This window comes from Onychostruthus taczanowskii, unplaced genomic scaffold (assembly GCF_017590055.1).
Source record: "Onychostruthus taczanowskii isolate IOZ18803 unplaced genomic scaffold, ASM1759005v1 scaffold11, whole genome shotgun sequence".
Lineage (NCBI taxonomy): Eukaryota > Metazoa > Chordata > Aves > Passeriformes > Passeridae > Onychostruthus > Onychostruthus taczanowskii.
In genome coordinates this window covers 12,564,940-12,581,039 of record NW_024497629.1, presented here as the reverse complement: position 1 = coordinate 12,581,039, position 16,100 = coordinate 12,564,940, and the positions used below count along the sequence as shown (strand labels likewise).

Here is a 16,100-nt window from a genome sequence, read left to right as displayed (position 1 = left end):
ATTGCAATGTATGTACAAAGTCAGAAAGTTTTTCCAATACATACAGTGAATTGTAAAACTGAAGAAACTGAAGAATATTTGCACATAAGCCTGTGGCATTGCTTCATGTACAAGTAAAAACAACTGAGACTGTGCTCTGCCTGTGTTTCCAGGTGACCAGACACATTAGCTCTGACCTTGCATGGTGCCCTGCTTGAGCTAAAAGCATTGCTGAGAGAAAGAACTTTTGGAGAGCATTGTGCTAATGGAGTCATAAGGATTTCAGATGAGCACTGGCTTATGTCCAGCTCATCAAGAGCACATGCAGAGCCCACTCACAGCTGTCTGTACTTTCCTCTGTAGCCCTGTCCTTACTTTCCACATGGGGTGATAACTGTTAACATCTATTACAGAGTGTACAGTGTGCTCTGTGTGTGTGTAGGTTAAAATATGCATTGACAAGAAAAAAGAAGCCAGTGAAGTGGAAAAAATGCCAAAGAACACAAGGTTTTGAATTCTCAAAATGAGGTTTATCCATTTCTATACTGGCCTAGAGAGTGAGCTATGGAAAGAATTGATACAATTAAAATGCTGATGGGAAGGTCAGAGGTTTGTGCAGTAGTAACAGGCAGAAGGGTAAAGGTTCTTAAGTGCACATCAACTTGACCTTGGGTGAGTAAATGTTTGGAAACTGGTGGCACAGTCAGGTAGTTAAAGCTATCACATTTTATTTTTGACCTAAACTTTTAGTCTGCTTACAATACAGCCCTTTAGTTGGTAGAAGTAATTTAGAAAAGTGATGTGTCTACATCATAACAGTCTCTAAGTATCTCTTGCTTTGACTACGTGCACATTGCAGTAAATCCAAGTTGCCAGTATTGTAGGGTTTTGTCAAAATTAATTGATTCTGAGCTAATTTCCACAAAATATATTAGTAAGGAAAAATACTTTCTTCATCTTTGAACCTGGACACCTGATCTCGCCTCTCTTATTTTGCTTTCAGCTTGTTTATATTGGAGGGAAATGCTGTATCCAAATGCAAAACATCTTTCATAGGTCCTTCTTAGTCAAGTCATATTCCAATATCTATCCTATTTTTTTTTATGTATTACAGACCAGAATGAAGAGTCTGATGCTAATGAAGGCTCAGTTCAGTATGGCATACTGCAGCCACCTCACACTATCTTCAGCAGGACCTGACATTCTACAGATTTTCTATCTAGCTGAGCATTGCAACTTGAAAAATCTTTTTTGCTTTTCTTCAAGAGATGCTGAGTATTTGCAAATACAGTGGCAGATGATCAGCATATCTCACCACTTCACTTAGTATTCATCAGTAAGTTCATCTGTTTTAAATTTAATTATTGTATTTGTTCACTTGCAGGCTGAAATTTTCCTCCCCACATTTTACCCTAAAACTAAGAAATGTTTACTTGTATGTATTCTGAAAATAGAATAATCTGTTTCTTGTATGAAACACGCAATTATTTGCAGATTTGTTCTTCCCCTCTCCCCTTTATGTGTTTCTGCTCCTCTCATGTTTGCATGTTAAATCTGAACAAATTTACTAGAAGATCTTAGGAAAAAAATACTTTCTTTAAAGTCTTAAGTAAAAAGGCTGAGTAAAGGAGAATCTTATAACTGCTCCAACTAAGAAAAACGACTGAATTTTCACTTTATTAAATAGAAAAATTCTACATGGAATCATTTCCTGTTCCTGTCATATGAAAAACTTTCACAGGCACTTACAATCATATGGGCTGCAAATCTGTATCAAACAATACTGTTTCTACTTCTGGTGTTCACATAACTTCCACTATTCTCCCATTGCATAGTCCCCACCTGTCAAGTTTCACTGAAATCTGAGTTGCACAATGATTTTCTAAAGGTTTATCAGCAAACATTTTGTTATGCCCAATATAATTTACTTTTCCAAATAAAGGGGAACTGTTGACTTTGATCCTCTTAATAGTTTGGTAATGATTATGATGTAACTCTCTATGTGTTGTAAATGTAAATTGCTTATTTTCAGGAAAGTGCATGAATTCAAAACTAAGGCCTCTAAATTTTTTGTGACGTTTTCGTCAGATGGGATTCTCTGCAGGGCCTTAGTAGCTAGCTGGGTAAGAACAGATAAGTATTAGACCAAATTATTGTGGAATTTCTAGTATGGGAAGTTAGGAATAGGTTAGACAAGCACCTGTCAGGTTTAGTTTAGGAAGATCTTAGGAAGCAAAGATGACTGGTAGACAAAATAATGTTTTAATGGTCTCTTGTAGCTCTACTTTTTAAAATCCCATTAATAATTTTAATCTAGCCTTTTCTAAATCTGCTGCACTGAAGTGTGAAAAATATCCTTTTAATTTACTGGTAAAATCACCAGCTGAGCTTTCTCTTACCAAGAACACTCAGTGGTCCCACAAGTGCCTAATCTGACTTCTAAGAATATGCAATGGCACTAGTCTGAAGTATGAAAGCTGGAACTGAGACCACTAAAGTATGGCTTTTGTACTCATTTTAGATCAAAGCTTGATATGAAATTCCTACATAAATCTCTGAAACTCAATACATGTTTAGACCTGTGATAGTGTTATGGCTTTATTTTTCAATCCATCTGGCCAAATATAAAATTAAAAGTGCAGTAAATTACTGACAACTGGAGCATTTACCTAATGTATATGTAACAGCCAAACTGCTTCACATTTTTTAAAAACTCAGACATATCAGTCTGTATGTGAATAGCATCTACAGTGTATTAAGCAGAAGAAAACATAAGGCAAATGGAAGCTGCCAGATTCAAAAGTTATGACCAAATTTCTCAAGAGTAAATATATGTAATTTTCCTGCCATTGATTATCCTTCTTGATTTATGTTCTTGCAGATTTTGTCCTCATTACCCAACAGTTATATTTGATCACATCAGGAAACTGTGTAAACCTTAAATCAAATCCTATGAAAGCTGAATACTGACAGTGGAACTCTGAATGCAGGCATAAAGTAGAAGTGAGATTTCAGTATCAATCTGGTTAAGGTTTAGAAATCAAATAAAATCCAAGTTGAAGAAGCACATCCTCCTCTTTATTTATGACTATACAAGAGGAGAAGTAGAACGGACATGGCACCCATCTCCACAAGCTGCAGACAAAGAAATAACAAGGAATGGTTTACTCTGTTTCCATTGAGATAAACTGAGTGACTATGATCATGGGACTAAAGACTTGACAAATGGTGACTGTGGTGAATTTCACTCTTGGTGTCTGTGCTCAAATCATGTGAATAGACAAGCACCAGAATCTATGCTGGACACTGAAAAATTCTAGGGGAATTCAATTGATTTTCTTCTTTTGCTTTTTCCATCCAGTTTTAGGACTAATGAGTAATGGGATTTTAATAGTGAAATGTTAGGTTTTCTGCTTCTTTTTCCCCCAACAAATTTATATGGAATGAAAAAAGAATTGAGCTGGATTTCTGGAACCGCTACTGCTGCCAAGGGCTGCATTTAGTGTATCACATGATGAAGTATAACAGGTACTCACTTCTCTGTCTAAATTTCCTCTGTAAGGCATGGCAAAAGCCATGTTGTTCATCTGGGCTCCTTCACCTTGTAACTTATGTTAATGACCATGTTGTCACACAATATTTTAACTACTATTAGAAAGGCATAGCCTTATCAAGGGGAAATACCAAGCTGACCATGACAGGTCATGTTTTGCCATTATTTTAAAGAATGTATTTTTGCTGAGTTCTTTTTGGTTTTTTTTACTGTTCGTAACTGATGTGAAAATTGCATAATGAACGTCTTCAGATTTTATAAATAGCAAATCATGCATAGATATCTTAATATATGAAGAAACAATAAATGTCCTATATTTTTTTAATCAGTCATATAGAAAAAGTAGCTTGAATTTAGGGCTTCATAAAACTGTTACCTGAGTTCTGAGTTTAATCATATCAGCTTCCATCTGGGAGTTGGATTCATTTAGTTCTTTGATTTCTTCATCTAACTGTTTAATTTCTTCATCATTTTCTATACCTGTGTGACATAAAAATAAAAAGGTTGTTAAAATAATTAACATTTAAATCAGACTTCAGTGAATTAATTATTTCCATATTTGAAAATCAATTTATTTCAAGCAAAAAAAAAAGAAGCATTCTTCAAACTTTTATTCTGCAGTTAAAAAGAAGTATTTTCAACTACTTTTCCTTTTAAAACTGCAGTAATACTCCAGTGAAAATGCTGAAAATACCTGGAGGATCAAAAGGACCTTTAACTTTACATACACTCCTTTAAATTTATATTATAAAAAATGTACCTGCAGAAACAAATTTCACTCCACTATCATATGTAATTTATTTAAAGAGTGCGTCCACTTACAGATCTTCTGAAGGAAAGTAAAATATCTTAACATGGTAAACTCTTCATATTACAGCATTATCAAGAGAACCTGTAACTAATTCAGAATTTTTTTTCTCAACAAAGAGAAATTTTGTTGATGTACTGGGATATAATGTGATTCTGCAGTTGTTTTTAATGTTTGATGATGGCTCAGAATGGTTCACAAAGGGTTCAGAAGGGTGTTATTAAATAACGATATATATACAGCAATTATCTCACATTTTTTGAAATAAATATTAAAAACAACAGAACTTTAAAGGTAACTGCGTTTTTAAGAATTCAGACAGGAATAAACTGTAACAGTTTATTTATCTTTATAATTAATATAACAAAGCATAAAATAATCCTGGGATGAGATAGATAGATCTGTCTTTTTTCAAGTCAAAGTGTGAACACCTAAAGCAGAGAAACTGATGTTCCTACTCTCCTTCTGCTGGTGTGAATCTTTCATACCTTTCCCCACAGTGCCTGACTCTGCAATAGAATTATAGAATGGCTTGGGTTGGAAGGGACCTTGAAGATTATCCATTTTCGACCCATCATGGGCTGGGACATCTTCCCAGACCAGCAAAGACTAGACCAGGTTTTTCAGGGTCCCATCCAGCCTGGCCTGAAACACTTCCAGGGATGAGGCATCCACAGCTCCTCTAAACAACCTGTTCCAGTATCTCACCTCTCTCACAGTAAGGAGCATTTTCCTAATGTCCAGTCTAAACCTACTCTCTTGCAGTTTGAAGCCCGTTCCCCTTTGTCCTGTCACTACGTGCTCTTGTAAAAAGTCCCTCTCCATCTCTGCTGAAGGATCCCTTCATGTACTGGAAGGCTGCAATTGGGTCACCTCAAGGTCTTCTCTTTTCCAGGCTGAACAATCCCAATTCTCTCGGCCTTTCCTCACAGCAGAGCTGCTCCATCCTCTGATCACCTTGGTGGCCTCCTCTGGACTCACTCCAACAGCTCCATGTCCTTCCTGAGCTGGGGACCCCAGGGCTGGATGCAGCCCTGCAGGTGGGGTCTCAGCAGAGCAGAGGGGCAGAATCCCCTCCCCACGCTGCCTCTGATGCAGCCCAGGGCACGTTTGGCTCTCCAGGCTGCGAGGGCACATGGCTGGGCCATGTCCAGCTTCTCAGCCCCCTCACACTCCCAAATCCTTCTCAGCAGGGCTGCTCTGGATCTGCTCACCTCAGCCTGTGTTGATACCAGGGATTGCCCTGGTGCAGCACCTTGCACTTGGTCTCGTTAAAGCTCAAGAGATTCCCATGAGCCACTACTCCAGCTTGTCCAGGTCCCTCTGGATGGCATCCTGTCCTTCAGGAGTGTCACTGCACCACAGCTTGGTGTCATCTGCAAGTTTGCTGAGGGTGCACCTGATCCCTTTGTCTATATCATTAATGCAGATATTAAATAACACGGGTCCCAGTACAGGCCCCTAAGGGACAACACTTGTCACTGACGTCCATTGGGACTCTGGGCCATTGACCACTACCCTCTGGATGTGACAATCCAACCAATTCCTTATCCACCTAACACTGCACCCATCAAATCCATCTGTATCCAATTCAGAAAGATGTCATAGGAGACCATGGCTGTGGCTTTATAGAAGTCCAGGTAAGTGACATCTGTAGCTCTTCCCATGTTCATTGATGTATTCACCCCATCATAGAAGTCCACTGGGTTGCCCAGGCAGGCCATGTGTCCAAGTAGCCAAAATATCCACCTATTACTCCTCAAAACATTCTTCCTGGGCATGGCAGATACTTATAGTTTTCAATACTATCCAGGTTGTAGAGACAATAACATCCAGATCTTTCACTGCCTGGTTACAAACTCTTGAACAGCCACTGCTTTCTCCAGCTCTGCTGGCCGTGTGGGCTGAGGTGCCTCCTGCACTGCGTTCGAATGCTCTGTGGCTCTAAACGCAGTTAACACCAACAGTTAAGAAGGCATGCACTGTCACAGACTCAGTGACTACATAGTTTTCCAAGAAAATTCAGGACTTGGGCACCTCCCAGATAAGTTTTTATCATATTACTTACTTGAACTGAAGTACCTACATTTTGCTTTTACTGCACTTCAGCTACCAGGGTACTATCCTGACTTGGTACCTTCATCATCTTCCCCGCAACTCAAGATTCAGGAAGAATTGCAGTTTACTGGAGCTGAAATGGCAAAAAGCCGTCTCCATCTGCCAGAGGTTATAGAGCCATAGGTCCAAATGAACTCAAGGAAACTCAGGAGGAATTGACATTCTGGAAATAAACCCTTTTTCTCTTCTGAATCCTGCAACAGTATAAGACTAACTAGCACCCTTTGATGAATTAAATGTGAACCAGCAAATTATAATGGTATCCTCTACTTTGAAATATTTTAGAGTTTTAGATTTATATAGACATAACTCAATCTGACTGCTCTACTCCTGGCTCAGGTTTCCAGAGCATAAGACCTGGTTTCACTTCTACTGACAATGAATTCACAATTTATATAGAGTGGATTTATACATGTAGGAAAAAAAGGCAATAGAGTAACAGTAATTTTAGTTTACAGAGAACTAGTATTTAAGAACTTAATGATTAAAAATTTACCATTACTAGCCCGCTGCTTTATTGTTAGCATTTGTTCTCCAGACAGCTTTGCTTTCTTCATTGCTGAAGTAGCTCTGGGGCATCCTGATAAACTGTGAACAGTAAGGAGCCTGTTAATTTTGACAGGTCATTGAAAAGAAATCTGCAATCCAAACCTGTAATAAAAACAGTATCAGAGACATAGTTTATCTTCACTGCCTAGCATTGAAAGAGTGCACTAGTCTGAAAAAATAAAGGACTTACCAGTAGTGATTTCACTGTTTTGTTTTTCTTCCAAAATCTTTTTGCATAGACAGCTAATACAGAAGTCAGATACACAGTTCAATTTTCTTAAGACAAAATACTTTTAACAAAACGTTTTATTTTAAAAGCAGTTATTGTCTAAATACTCCCACTAGAATTTACATGTCCCTGCTCTGAACTTCCACCCTTTTTAAATTCAAATGTTCAAACATGGAACTGAATGCTAAGAGGACATGAGTTACCTCTTACATCCACATGACCAGCTCTTACAAATGGCTTTTCTTTGTGAATATCATCTAGTGAGCCAGCTAAGTTTCCCTTTTTTAAATTTTTTCTTAAAATGGCAGTAACCTATGTGTTGGCTTTTTGTTGGAGCCCAAGGAAGGTAATTCCAATAGAAATGACCTTGTTTTAATGGGGGATATATGCGTCTTATAATGTATATTTGTTACATTTATGGATGTACATTGTTATCTCCTCTCTCTCACATTGCCAAAATATTAAGCTTTTTAATTACATTGTACAATACAGTTTGATAGCCAACACAGTCTTAGCAATCTTTTTTGTAAAAATTAAAATACAGATCACACAGTGCTCAGTATTTAACAACTCATTTTACACCGAACTACCCCCTTTTTCCAAAATCACATATTTTATGTAGTTGTATTATCGCAGATAAGAGAAAATACATATTCAATCTAATTTAATGATGAAAAACCAAAATCTTATTCTGAGGAAGCTTTAGCTTTAGTGAGGGCAATTTGGAAGCTTGCTAAACAATTTCCTCTTGCCTCAACATTTCAGTTTTCATAGCCATGCAAGCTGAGTAACATTATGTACTTTTCCTTGCATTAGAGGCACATTTATATTTCCTTTCCAGATCCAAAGGAAGAATTTTTTACAATTTTTAATTGTGCAAATCAGATTCAAGTCTAATACACAAATAATCTCTCTGTAATATGGAGGAAAGTGGTGTCTTTGATTAAAAGCATTTCTTTAAGTAAAGATGCAACTTCCTTCTAAATAAAGTCCTCAAATTTAGGTATAGTGTTTGGTTATTGAAAACATTTATTTGAAAAGCCTGGATGACTATTATCAAGTGCAGTCATACAGAAAAGGATTGCTCTTAGGAAAAGATATTAAAAAATTATTTTCTCAGCAAAAGAATCCATGTTCAACATTTTATACAGCTTTGTGACTAAGAAGATATATAATAAAACAATACTAGTAGTATCAAGAAATGACATGACTTAGGTAGCTTTTGGCTGTAGCCCAGTTGTTAGGATGCCAAATTACTACTCCTGCTAAGGCCTGCTAAGGACTCAGTGTGTGACTGTAAACAACTGTCTTCTTGAAGTGTCAAGGGGAGCCTTGAAGACAATTAAGGAGGAGAGGATTTGGTGTTTTGGGAAAAAAATGTTGGCACAGAGAAAGAAATGGGATAACAGTATATACAAAGTTTCTGCATCATTTAACTGACTTCATTTTTGTAACCTTTCAGTTGATTTAATGAATTTTCTCATATTTTGTCCTTGCTCTTTTTCAGAAGAAGTTAGCATCACTGGGCATAAAAACAACTGCATTAGACTACTCTCATCTTGTTCTGTAGCCTTTTCCTCTCTGAAAGTCCTGACTGATTACAACCCCTCGAAATCAGCCCTCAAACAGCTTATAGGCACAACATTCAAACAGACCAACAAGAAACCTGGATTCTAGAGGAGCAAATCTGAGAGGAGAGTAAAATAGTGAAACAAATCAAATTTGTTCCGAAGTGTTAGAAATCTACGGTTTGATTCAGTGTGCCTAAATCCAAATTTTTGTGCCAAGGACCAATCTTATTCCCAGGCCATGATTTTACACACCAAATTTTCAGTACTGCCTAAACCTATAGATATCTTCTCAGCTAGTCTGGAAGGTTATCTCTCCACTGGAGTGCTCAGGATGCTCCAAGGTGCACTCTCACCCTGAGGCCCCAGGTACAAGGTTCCATATGTGCAACACTAAGTTTTCCTATTTCACAAAACAGAGTGGTCACATTCCAGCTGCCAAACAGCAACTGTCTGTGCCCATCACCACTGGAGAGAGATGTATTGCCGGGGTAGGAATGTATGGAGCATCTATAGCTTGGCTGCAGTTCAGGGACCCTTCTGCCTGAACTGCAGCCTTCTGCCTAAACTGAACCACAAAGATCTGGGTGCTGTGCTACATCCTTGCTGCTGGAACTGTTGGAGAGTCCTTCTGCATCTCCCTTCTTCCGGAGGCACCCAGATGAATCACGAGTTAGTGAAGGGAAAGGCAAAGGGCTGCCTATTTTTTGGGCACACTAGTGAAGATGCAGAAGGCTTCCACATTCTGTAGCCAGATTAATTTTGTTCTAACCCACAGGTGATCTAATAAAATATGTAGAGACAAAGGAGGAGTGTGACCAAAATGGGTTTTTTGCAATATATCTGCATGCCTAATCCACAAGCTTCCTCTTTTTGCTTCCCCAATCCTTACATGCACAGCTTTAACTTGTGCATCACACATCTGTATGACTACCTTTAACTTGTTACACGTCTGTCCTTAGAAGAGGCCATGAATGAACAGATGGTCCTAAATTTTCCAGTGGCTTTATGCAATTTAAGAAAGCATTCAAAATTCCCAAAGGTATCCTGCTCACCACAGAGAAAGATGCCAAAGCCAGACCATGCCATAGCCTTTCCTCTGCAGATCTTTTCTGGCAAATATGTCTCTTCATTAATTAGATATTGTATTGTTAGCAGATGAGCTCACTTTCCTGAGCCAAGCACTTTCAGTTTCAGTGAAGCAGATACCAAGTTAGTAACCTAAATTAAGAGTATTGACTTCTACTGCAGTTTGTTTAACTTGTCTAAATTCTTCAGAAATAAGATAGTCAAAGATAGCAATGTGCACCCATTTTGCTTTGCTCTCTTCTTAATTAAGTTACCTAAAACTGTTTTAAGTAATTAAAAAGTAAATTAGGACTTTTAGAATAAGCTTCTACTCTGCAAGGACATTCTACCCCTTATCTCATTGACTATGTTTACGTCTACTGAAGGCAGCTCCTCTTTGAATTGAGAACAGACAAAAGAACTCAGGATATATGGGAAGACAAGATGAAAAATAAGGTGAAGGCAGTGTTGCACCAGAAGTGGGCTGTTGTACAAAGGCTGAACCCTACAGAGGTGTAAAGTTAACCAAAAAGCTTGAATTGATATCCCAGTGAGACTGAGAGTTGCTTGAGATTTCTAGAAGACTGAAGGGTAGAAGGAGACAGAAGGACAGAAGGAGACAGGAGTAGATATGATTTTATTTTTTCTTGTGACTGGCAAACAAACAATACAAGTGAAAGCTATTTCAGTGCTTTAGGGGTTATGCTTTAATATGCTTCACATGCTTTAAATATCTCAAAAAATGAAAAAAGACTATGAGAAATATTTGGGTAGTAGTTTTGTTAAGGATAATACTTCTCCTTGCATTAAGTATGCTATGAAGCTGTATCAAGGGAGATTGAGGTTGGATATTAGGAAAAGGTTCTTCACCCAGAGGGTGGCTGGGCAATGGAACAGGCTCCCCAGAGAAGTGGTCACAGCCTGATGGAGTTCATGGAGTTCAAGAAGTGTTTGCACAATACTCTCAGGCACCTGGTGTGATTCTTGGGTCTGGACTTTGATAACCCTTGTGGGTCCCTTCCAACTCAGGATATTCTATTATTAAGTTTGAAGCCTTTACCGTTGATGTTTGTCATAGGTTTTCAAACTTTACACTGAATTTTACACAACTCTGCAGCTTATTCTTTCCACCAAAGAATTAGTAAAATTAATCACAGTTATCTCACTTGCTCCTGCCATTATTCTCATACACACAAGAAATTATAAGAACATATAAACACAGTTGAGTATTCTTTCCATAATAAAAATGAGTTAGGCTTTCTAAGAACATTGCTGGGGTACTGCTGTAATAAATTTAGTATAAATGTACCAAACCATGAATTATCTCTGTCAGACTCTGGATGCCACATGGCTTGAAGCCACAGCATTTGGTGGGGCTGTGAGAAGCACCAGCAACGAACTCTGGACTCCCTCTGAGTTTCTGATTCACCAAGGGCTGTGAGTCTCTGCTGTATCAACAACCAGATGACCATCAACACCTTATTTTGTTGGGATGCAATGTGTCTTAGCGCTTGATAAATTTCTACTGTTGGGCTGAACCAATAATTTGTGAAAGAAAAGTATTGTCTGTCTGGCACATCATCCTAGAAAGACACCCTCTGCCATAACTTGCAAAATACTATAAAGGTTGTATGGTGATTGTGTCTATTAGAGTTGAACATAAGGTGAAGAATGAATTTTCTTTCTGGTTTAGCACTGTGGTTATCTTACTGCAACCAGTGCCTTGCCATATATTCAGTGGATTTGGAAATAGGGTGAAATTTGTTCAAAAATAAAATGAAAATTAGTGGACAAAAAAAGTTTTAAAGGAGTTTTTAGGCAGTGTACAGTGCGCATTTATCAAGAAATTTAGATTAAATAAATGTGGGCTAAAATCCTGAACTGTTTCAAGAATGCAATTGCACTGTCTTCAGGGATGCAAACAAGAGAGGCCACCAGAGTGAAGGATCATTGATCAAGTGGAGCAATTGTCTGGGTGACTGACTTTAGTTATCTGGGTTCCAGCTGGGTGTTAAATACATTTTTTTCCTCAGTAGACAGATGCAGTTTAGTCCCTCTTGCAGCTGGAGCATTTGCACTTGTCTTTTCAACTGAAGAAAACAATTTCCAAACAGAGAAGTAGGTATATGGGAAAGGAGGAGATAATGGTCAAATAAACCACAACTTTTATATTTGGCATGTCAAGTGCTGAAGTTTACAAAGAAAGAAATAACAGAGTGTAAAGAAACCTGAGCTTCAACCTGTAGGACTCAAAAAGCATCCTGAGGACAAATTTCATGAACCCTGCAAGATGTTTACAGATTCACTACCACAATGATTTTTCAAAAAGAAAATGAAACACTTCTCTTGTTTATTAAAAATAGCATTGTCTACAGACTAGAGGAAGGAACAAGTCACTTTCAAGTGACGTCTTTTAACTAGAGATATATTCAAAACAAGCCCTAGATGTAAATCCTTTTGAAATTCAGGGAAATACAGATCACAGTGAAAATGACTGTTTTATTTAGTTAATGGCTGAAACCTTACTTTTACCACTAAGCTCCTCAACTATTTGCTAATGTTTGAAGTTCAAGTTAAGAGATCAAACTCAGTGATCAAAGTAGCTCATTCCTTAGTTTAATATTAAATCCATGAACCACTCTTTTTTTTCTATGTTGAAGGGTATCAGCTTTAGTGACTTCCTTATTCCCATGAGTAAATTCTACTACACACCTTAAAGGATGAAGTAGTCTATGCACAACTCCAGCAGAGATAAAAGAAACCCTCTCTAAACCAGCACTCATTTTTATTTACATTCAAGGATGATTGGCTTTTCCCCAGGTTCTTACTGAGATGTGAAGCAAAGGGAATCCAGGAGAGAGGTTCTGCAGACAAGGTAGTTTTGTTTTCATGGAGATTGCTGCGACTCACAGAGGAATCTCTTCACCCCACACAACCCCAGCTGCTTTTGTGTGGTGTTGGGTGTTGGAAAAAAAATCATGTCTTCAGATCAGTTTCAGAATTCTTCATTGGAAAAGAATTATTTTTATTTATGTGGCCCTTCATGGGCCTTGTTTCCTAGCTAAAGCTTTTTGTTTGGTTGGTCGGGATTTTTTGCAGGTTTTTTGTTTTGTTTGGGGATTTTGGGTGTGTTTACAACTAACACCTCAATGCTTGCTGTGAAAAACTCCAATTTTAAATCAGGAGGGAAATCTAAGTTAAAAATACTAAAAGCTTGATGTAATGTGAAAAGTGACAGTTCCTAATTCAAGTTGTTTTCCAAAGGTGCTGAGGAAAGTAGCTGAGATTTTATTATGTTTAAATAATCTTTGTTTCAGAAGTAAGAAAAATCAAACCACTATCCAAATGGCCCTAAAAAACTTATAGCCATGATGATTAAAACAAAATGCAAGCTTTTCAAAATTATTTTAATAATATCTGATCATTGTTTCAGAAATATGTTCTGGAAAGAACTTTATTCTTATTTTGGGGGGTGGGGGGTTGGGAAGGGTTGAATTAACATTAAAATCTGGTCAGTCAGAGGCACCAAATGGACATCAAGAGAGAGTGAATGGCCACCCAGAAGAAGAGAAGGTATTTGAGGTTTTTCACTGGAGATTTAAAAGGTAAGGTAGTGTTATAGTTTAATTATGCCTATCCCTCATAACAAAAGAACAAAGCGGGCATCAGGTAAGAAAAACAAAAATAGGTATTATGCAGAAATGTTAACATGGCAAAGCCGAGAGAAAAGGCCTTGAGAGCAGACTCAGTTTGAAAGAAATCCCCCTGGGGCATAAATATACACCAGAAAAGGGATTAATGAATCTTGAAATGCTGGAACTGTAAGAGCACTGCCAAAATTGCCCTTCAACTGGGTACAGTAGTCCCTTGGCAAATTTGCATCATATTTAGTTAACTGAGGCTGCTTAGTCAGCAAAGAGGCTTTGTGGGTGGGCTTCTCACATGTGTTAATGAGCTTCGACCTGTATCATCCCTGAAGAGGGAAAGAGGTTTGGCTCTTGCCCAATGGGTAACAACTGTTAAAAAATCTCCCATTTATTCTTTGGGGATGAGTACCCACTGCAGCACATTATATGACTTACAGGTGGCCCCAGCACTAAGCCATGCATGTAACAGGGCACAGCTGAATGCCCCAGGAGCTGGGGGCTGGCTGCTGCAAAGCTTGTCAGCCTCTCTCCTGTCAGGGGACTGCCCACAACAGGACAGATGACCTGAAGACCAGTGGATTTACTGGGCTGTTGAATAGGAAGAAAGGTTGAGACTTCCCTGTGTATAAATAGCTAAGGTGTATGTTTAGCTACACACGTCTGATTAGGTGGCTGAAAAATTCATGTGATCATTTAGTGACCAAGTGACTCACTTTGGCACTTAAAATGAAGCAAAACTTCTCTGAACACTTTGTATAGACAGCAAGGAGAAAAATGTATTTCAAGAGGAAAATTAATCCCTCCTGAAACCTAAAAAGTCATCCTGTATTCTCTGCTTTTTTATGAGCTATGTCTGGAATGAGGACAAGCAGACTTATAACCAGACAGCTTCAGCTAAGTGCCTGAAATCAAGGAGGTGTCACATTGCAAACACCTGTACAATTGCTGTCTGCTGTAATTTGTCAGGTCTGCTAAGCAAAATGTTTTTTCTAGTTTATATGGTGCAGTTTGCTTTTTCTAATATGGATTTCATATTATTTTCTCTGTGACTTTCCCAAGGTAAGTAAACCTCTTAAGTCTTTTTAGATTATCTTACTATCAAGAGCCTTCCAGCTTAAAAAATGGTACATCTGATTAAAATGCTATTCTATTCCTTCTTCCAGCTTGTAATGAAAAGAGCTGGCAGAACTACCTGCAAAGGGCCTAACTCTTTCAACAACCAGGTTCTGCATTTAGTCACTTGTAACTTTTGCCAGATTTTAACTGATCTGACTGAAATCTTCAGTGGTAACTGTCAGGCCAAGCTAGTTTGGTTTTTTTTTTTTCCCAAATGTCATAGGAAAAATATTTATATTTCTCAGAATATACTTCTATACCACTGTTTTGTCCATATACATTATTTTGTCCCTGCTGAGAAGAATAAAAAAGTACAAATAATTTTATTAATAACTCTAACTGTCCGTGAATTGGAGCAAGAAACAACGTTTCATGGGGTGTTGCTCTGAGTTTAGAGATGCATTCTGCTGTCTTCAGGAAAACAAAAGTAGATTGGGCAGAGCTATAAACCTCTGACAGACTGTCCAGTAGACATGCTAAGTGGATGTGAGTTTGTGTTTAGTGCCAGACCCTCCATGTACCTGTGTAAGTGGGAGCCTTCCCTTCCACCAGCCTTGTTCATGGCTGCAGGGCTTGGAGCAGAAGAATGCTTGCTGGAAGCAACACCTGAGACTGACTGTCCTGCTCTGCCAGGGCACCAACTACTGCAAATGCTGGGGACTGAGAAGCTCAGAAGTAAGAAGACTGAACAGGAGCCACAGGGACTGAGAAGAGGGCCAGAACACTACTGTAGGAGAGAATAAGGATGGGAAGAGGAAGGTGTCAAAAAGTGGTTTAGGAAGACCCTTCTCCTTTAAGGTCAACACAAAATTACTAAGTAAAAAATCTTTTGCACTGCAGGACCCACCATACAGATTTTAATTTTTTTTTCTTTATGTAGATTATTATTACATTTAATTGCCACATTTCTTTCCTTGGCTTCTTGGAAATGTCAATGCACTTCCATGCCTGTCATCTTTTAATGATACCATCATTGGTATGCTTATCATTGTCAGTTGTAGCTATTGTTAAATGCAGTGAATTTGGTTAGTTTTTCTATACTCTTAATGATGTATGATGTTCTCCTGCTCAATTGCAATGTACAGCTTGTAGGAAAACTAAGATATGGGAAACAGCAAAATAAATCAGTGGCAGGAAGGGGACAGGCAGATTAAGACCAAATGAACAAACACCCTAAACAACTTAAATAGCCTACCAAATAAAAAGTAAACCAGTGAGAACTAAGTGAATTTTGACACAAATGTGGCACTCTGTCAATTTACTGTAGCAACAAATAAAAGCATGGACAAGAGTTAACCTGACAAGATACCTGGCTAGAAATAGATGCAATCAAATTCTTCAATGAGTTGCATATTCAAAGCTTCTTACTTTCTAGAGTTTGACAGCATTTATGTTTCATAAATAGAAAAAAACCAAGATTTTTCTCTGCAAAGTTTTTACCACTTTCAGTGTACAGCATAGGAAC

At 38.1% G+C, this 16,100-nt stretch overlaps 1 protein-coding gene across 4 annotated transcripts in view; it reads right to left on the bottom strand.

The window, feature by feature from the left end:
• MYT1L (myelin transcription factor 1 like) overlaps positions 1-16,100 on the bottom strand; it is a 130,152-nt gene that overhangs the window by 3,769 nt on the left and 110,283 nt on the right. For 3 of the 4 annotated variants that reach the window (XM_041420514.1, XM_041420523.1, XM_041420541.1), the window contains exons 18-19: positions 6,955-7,046; positions 3,909-4,012 (exon numbers count right to left, since the gene is read on the bottom strand). In XM_041420514.1, the coding sequence (XP_041276448.1) occupies positions 3,909-4,012; positions 6,955-7,046 (196 nt within the window). Of the gene's footprint in view, positions 1-3,902; positions 4,013-6,954; positions 7,047-16,100 lie in introns of all 4 variants that reach the window. The other variant, XM_041420532.1, reaches the window with a different exon arrangement.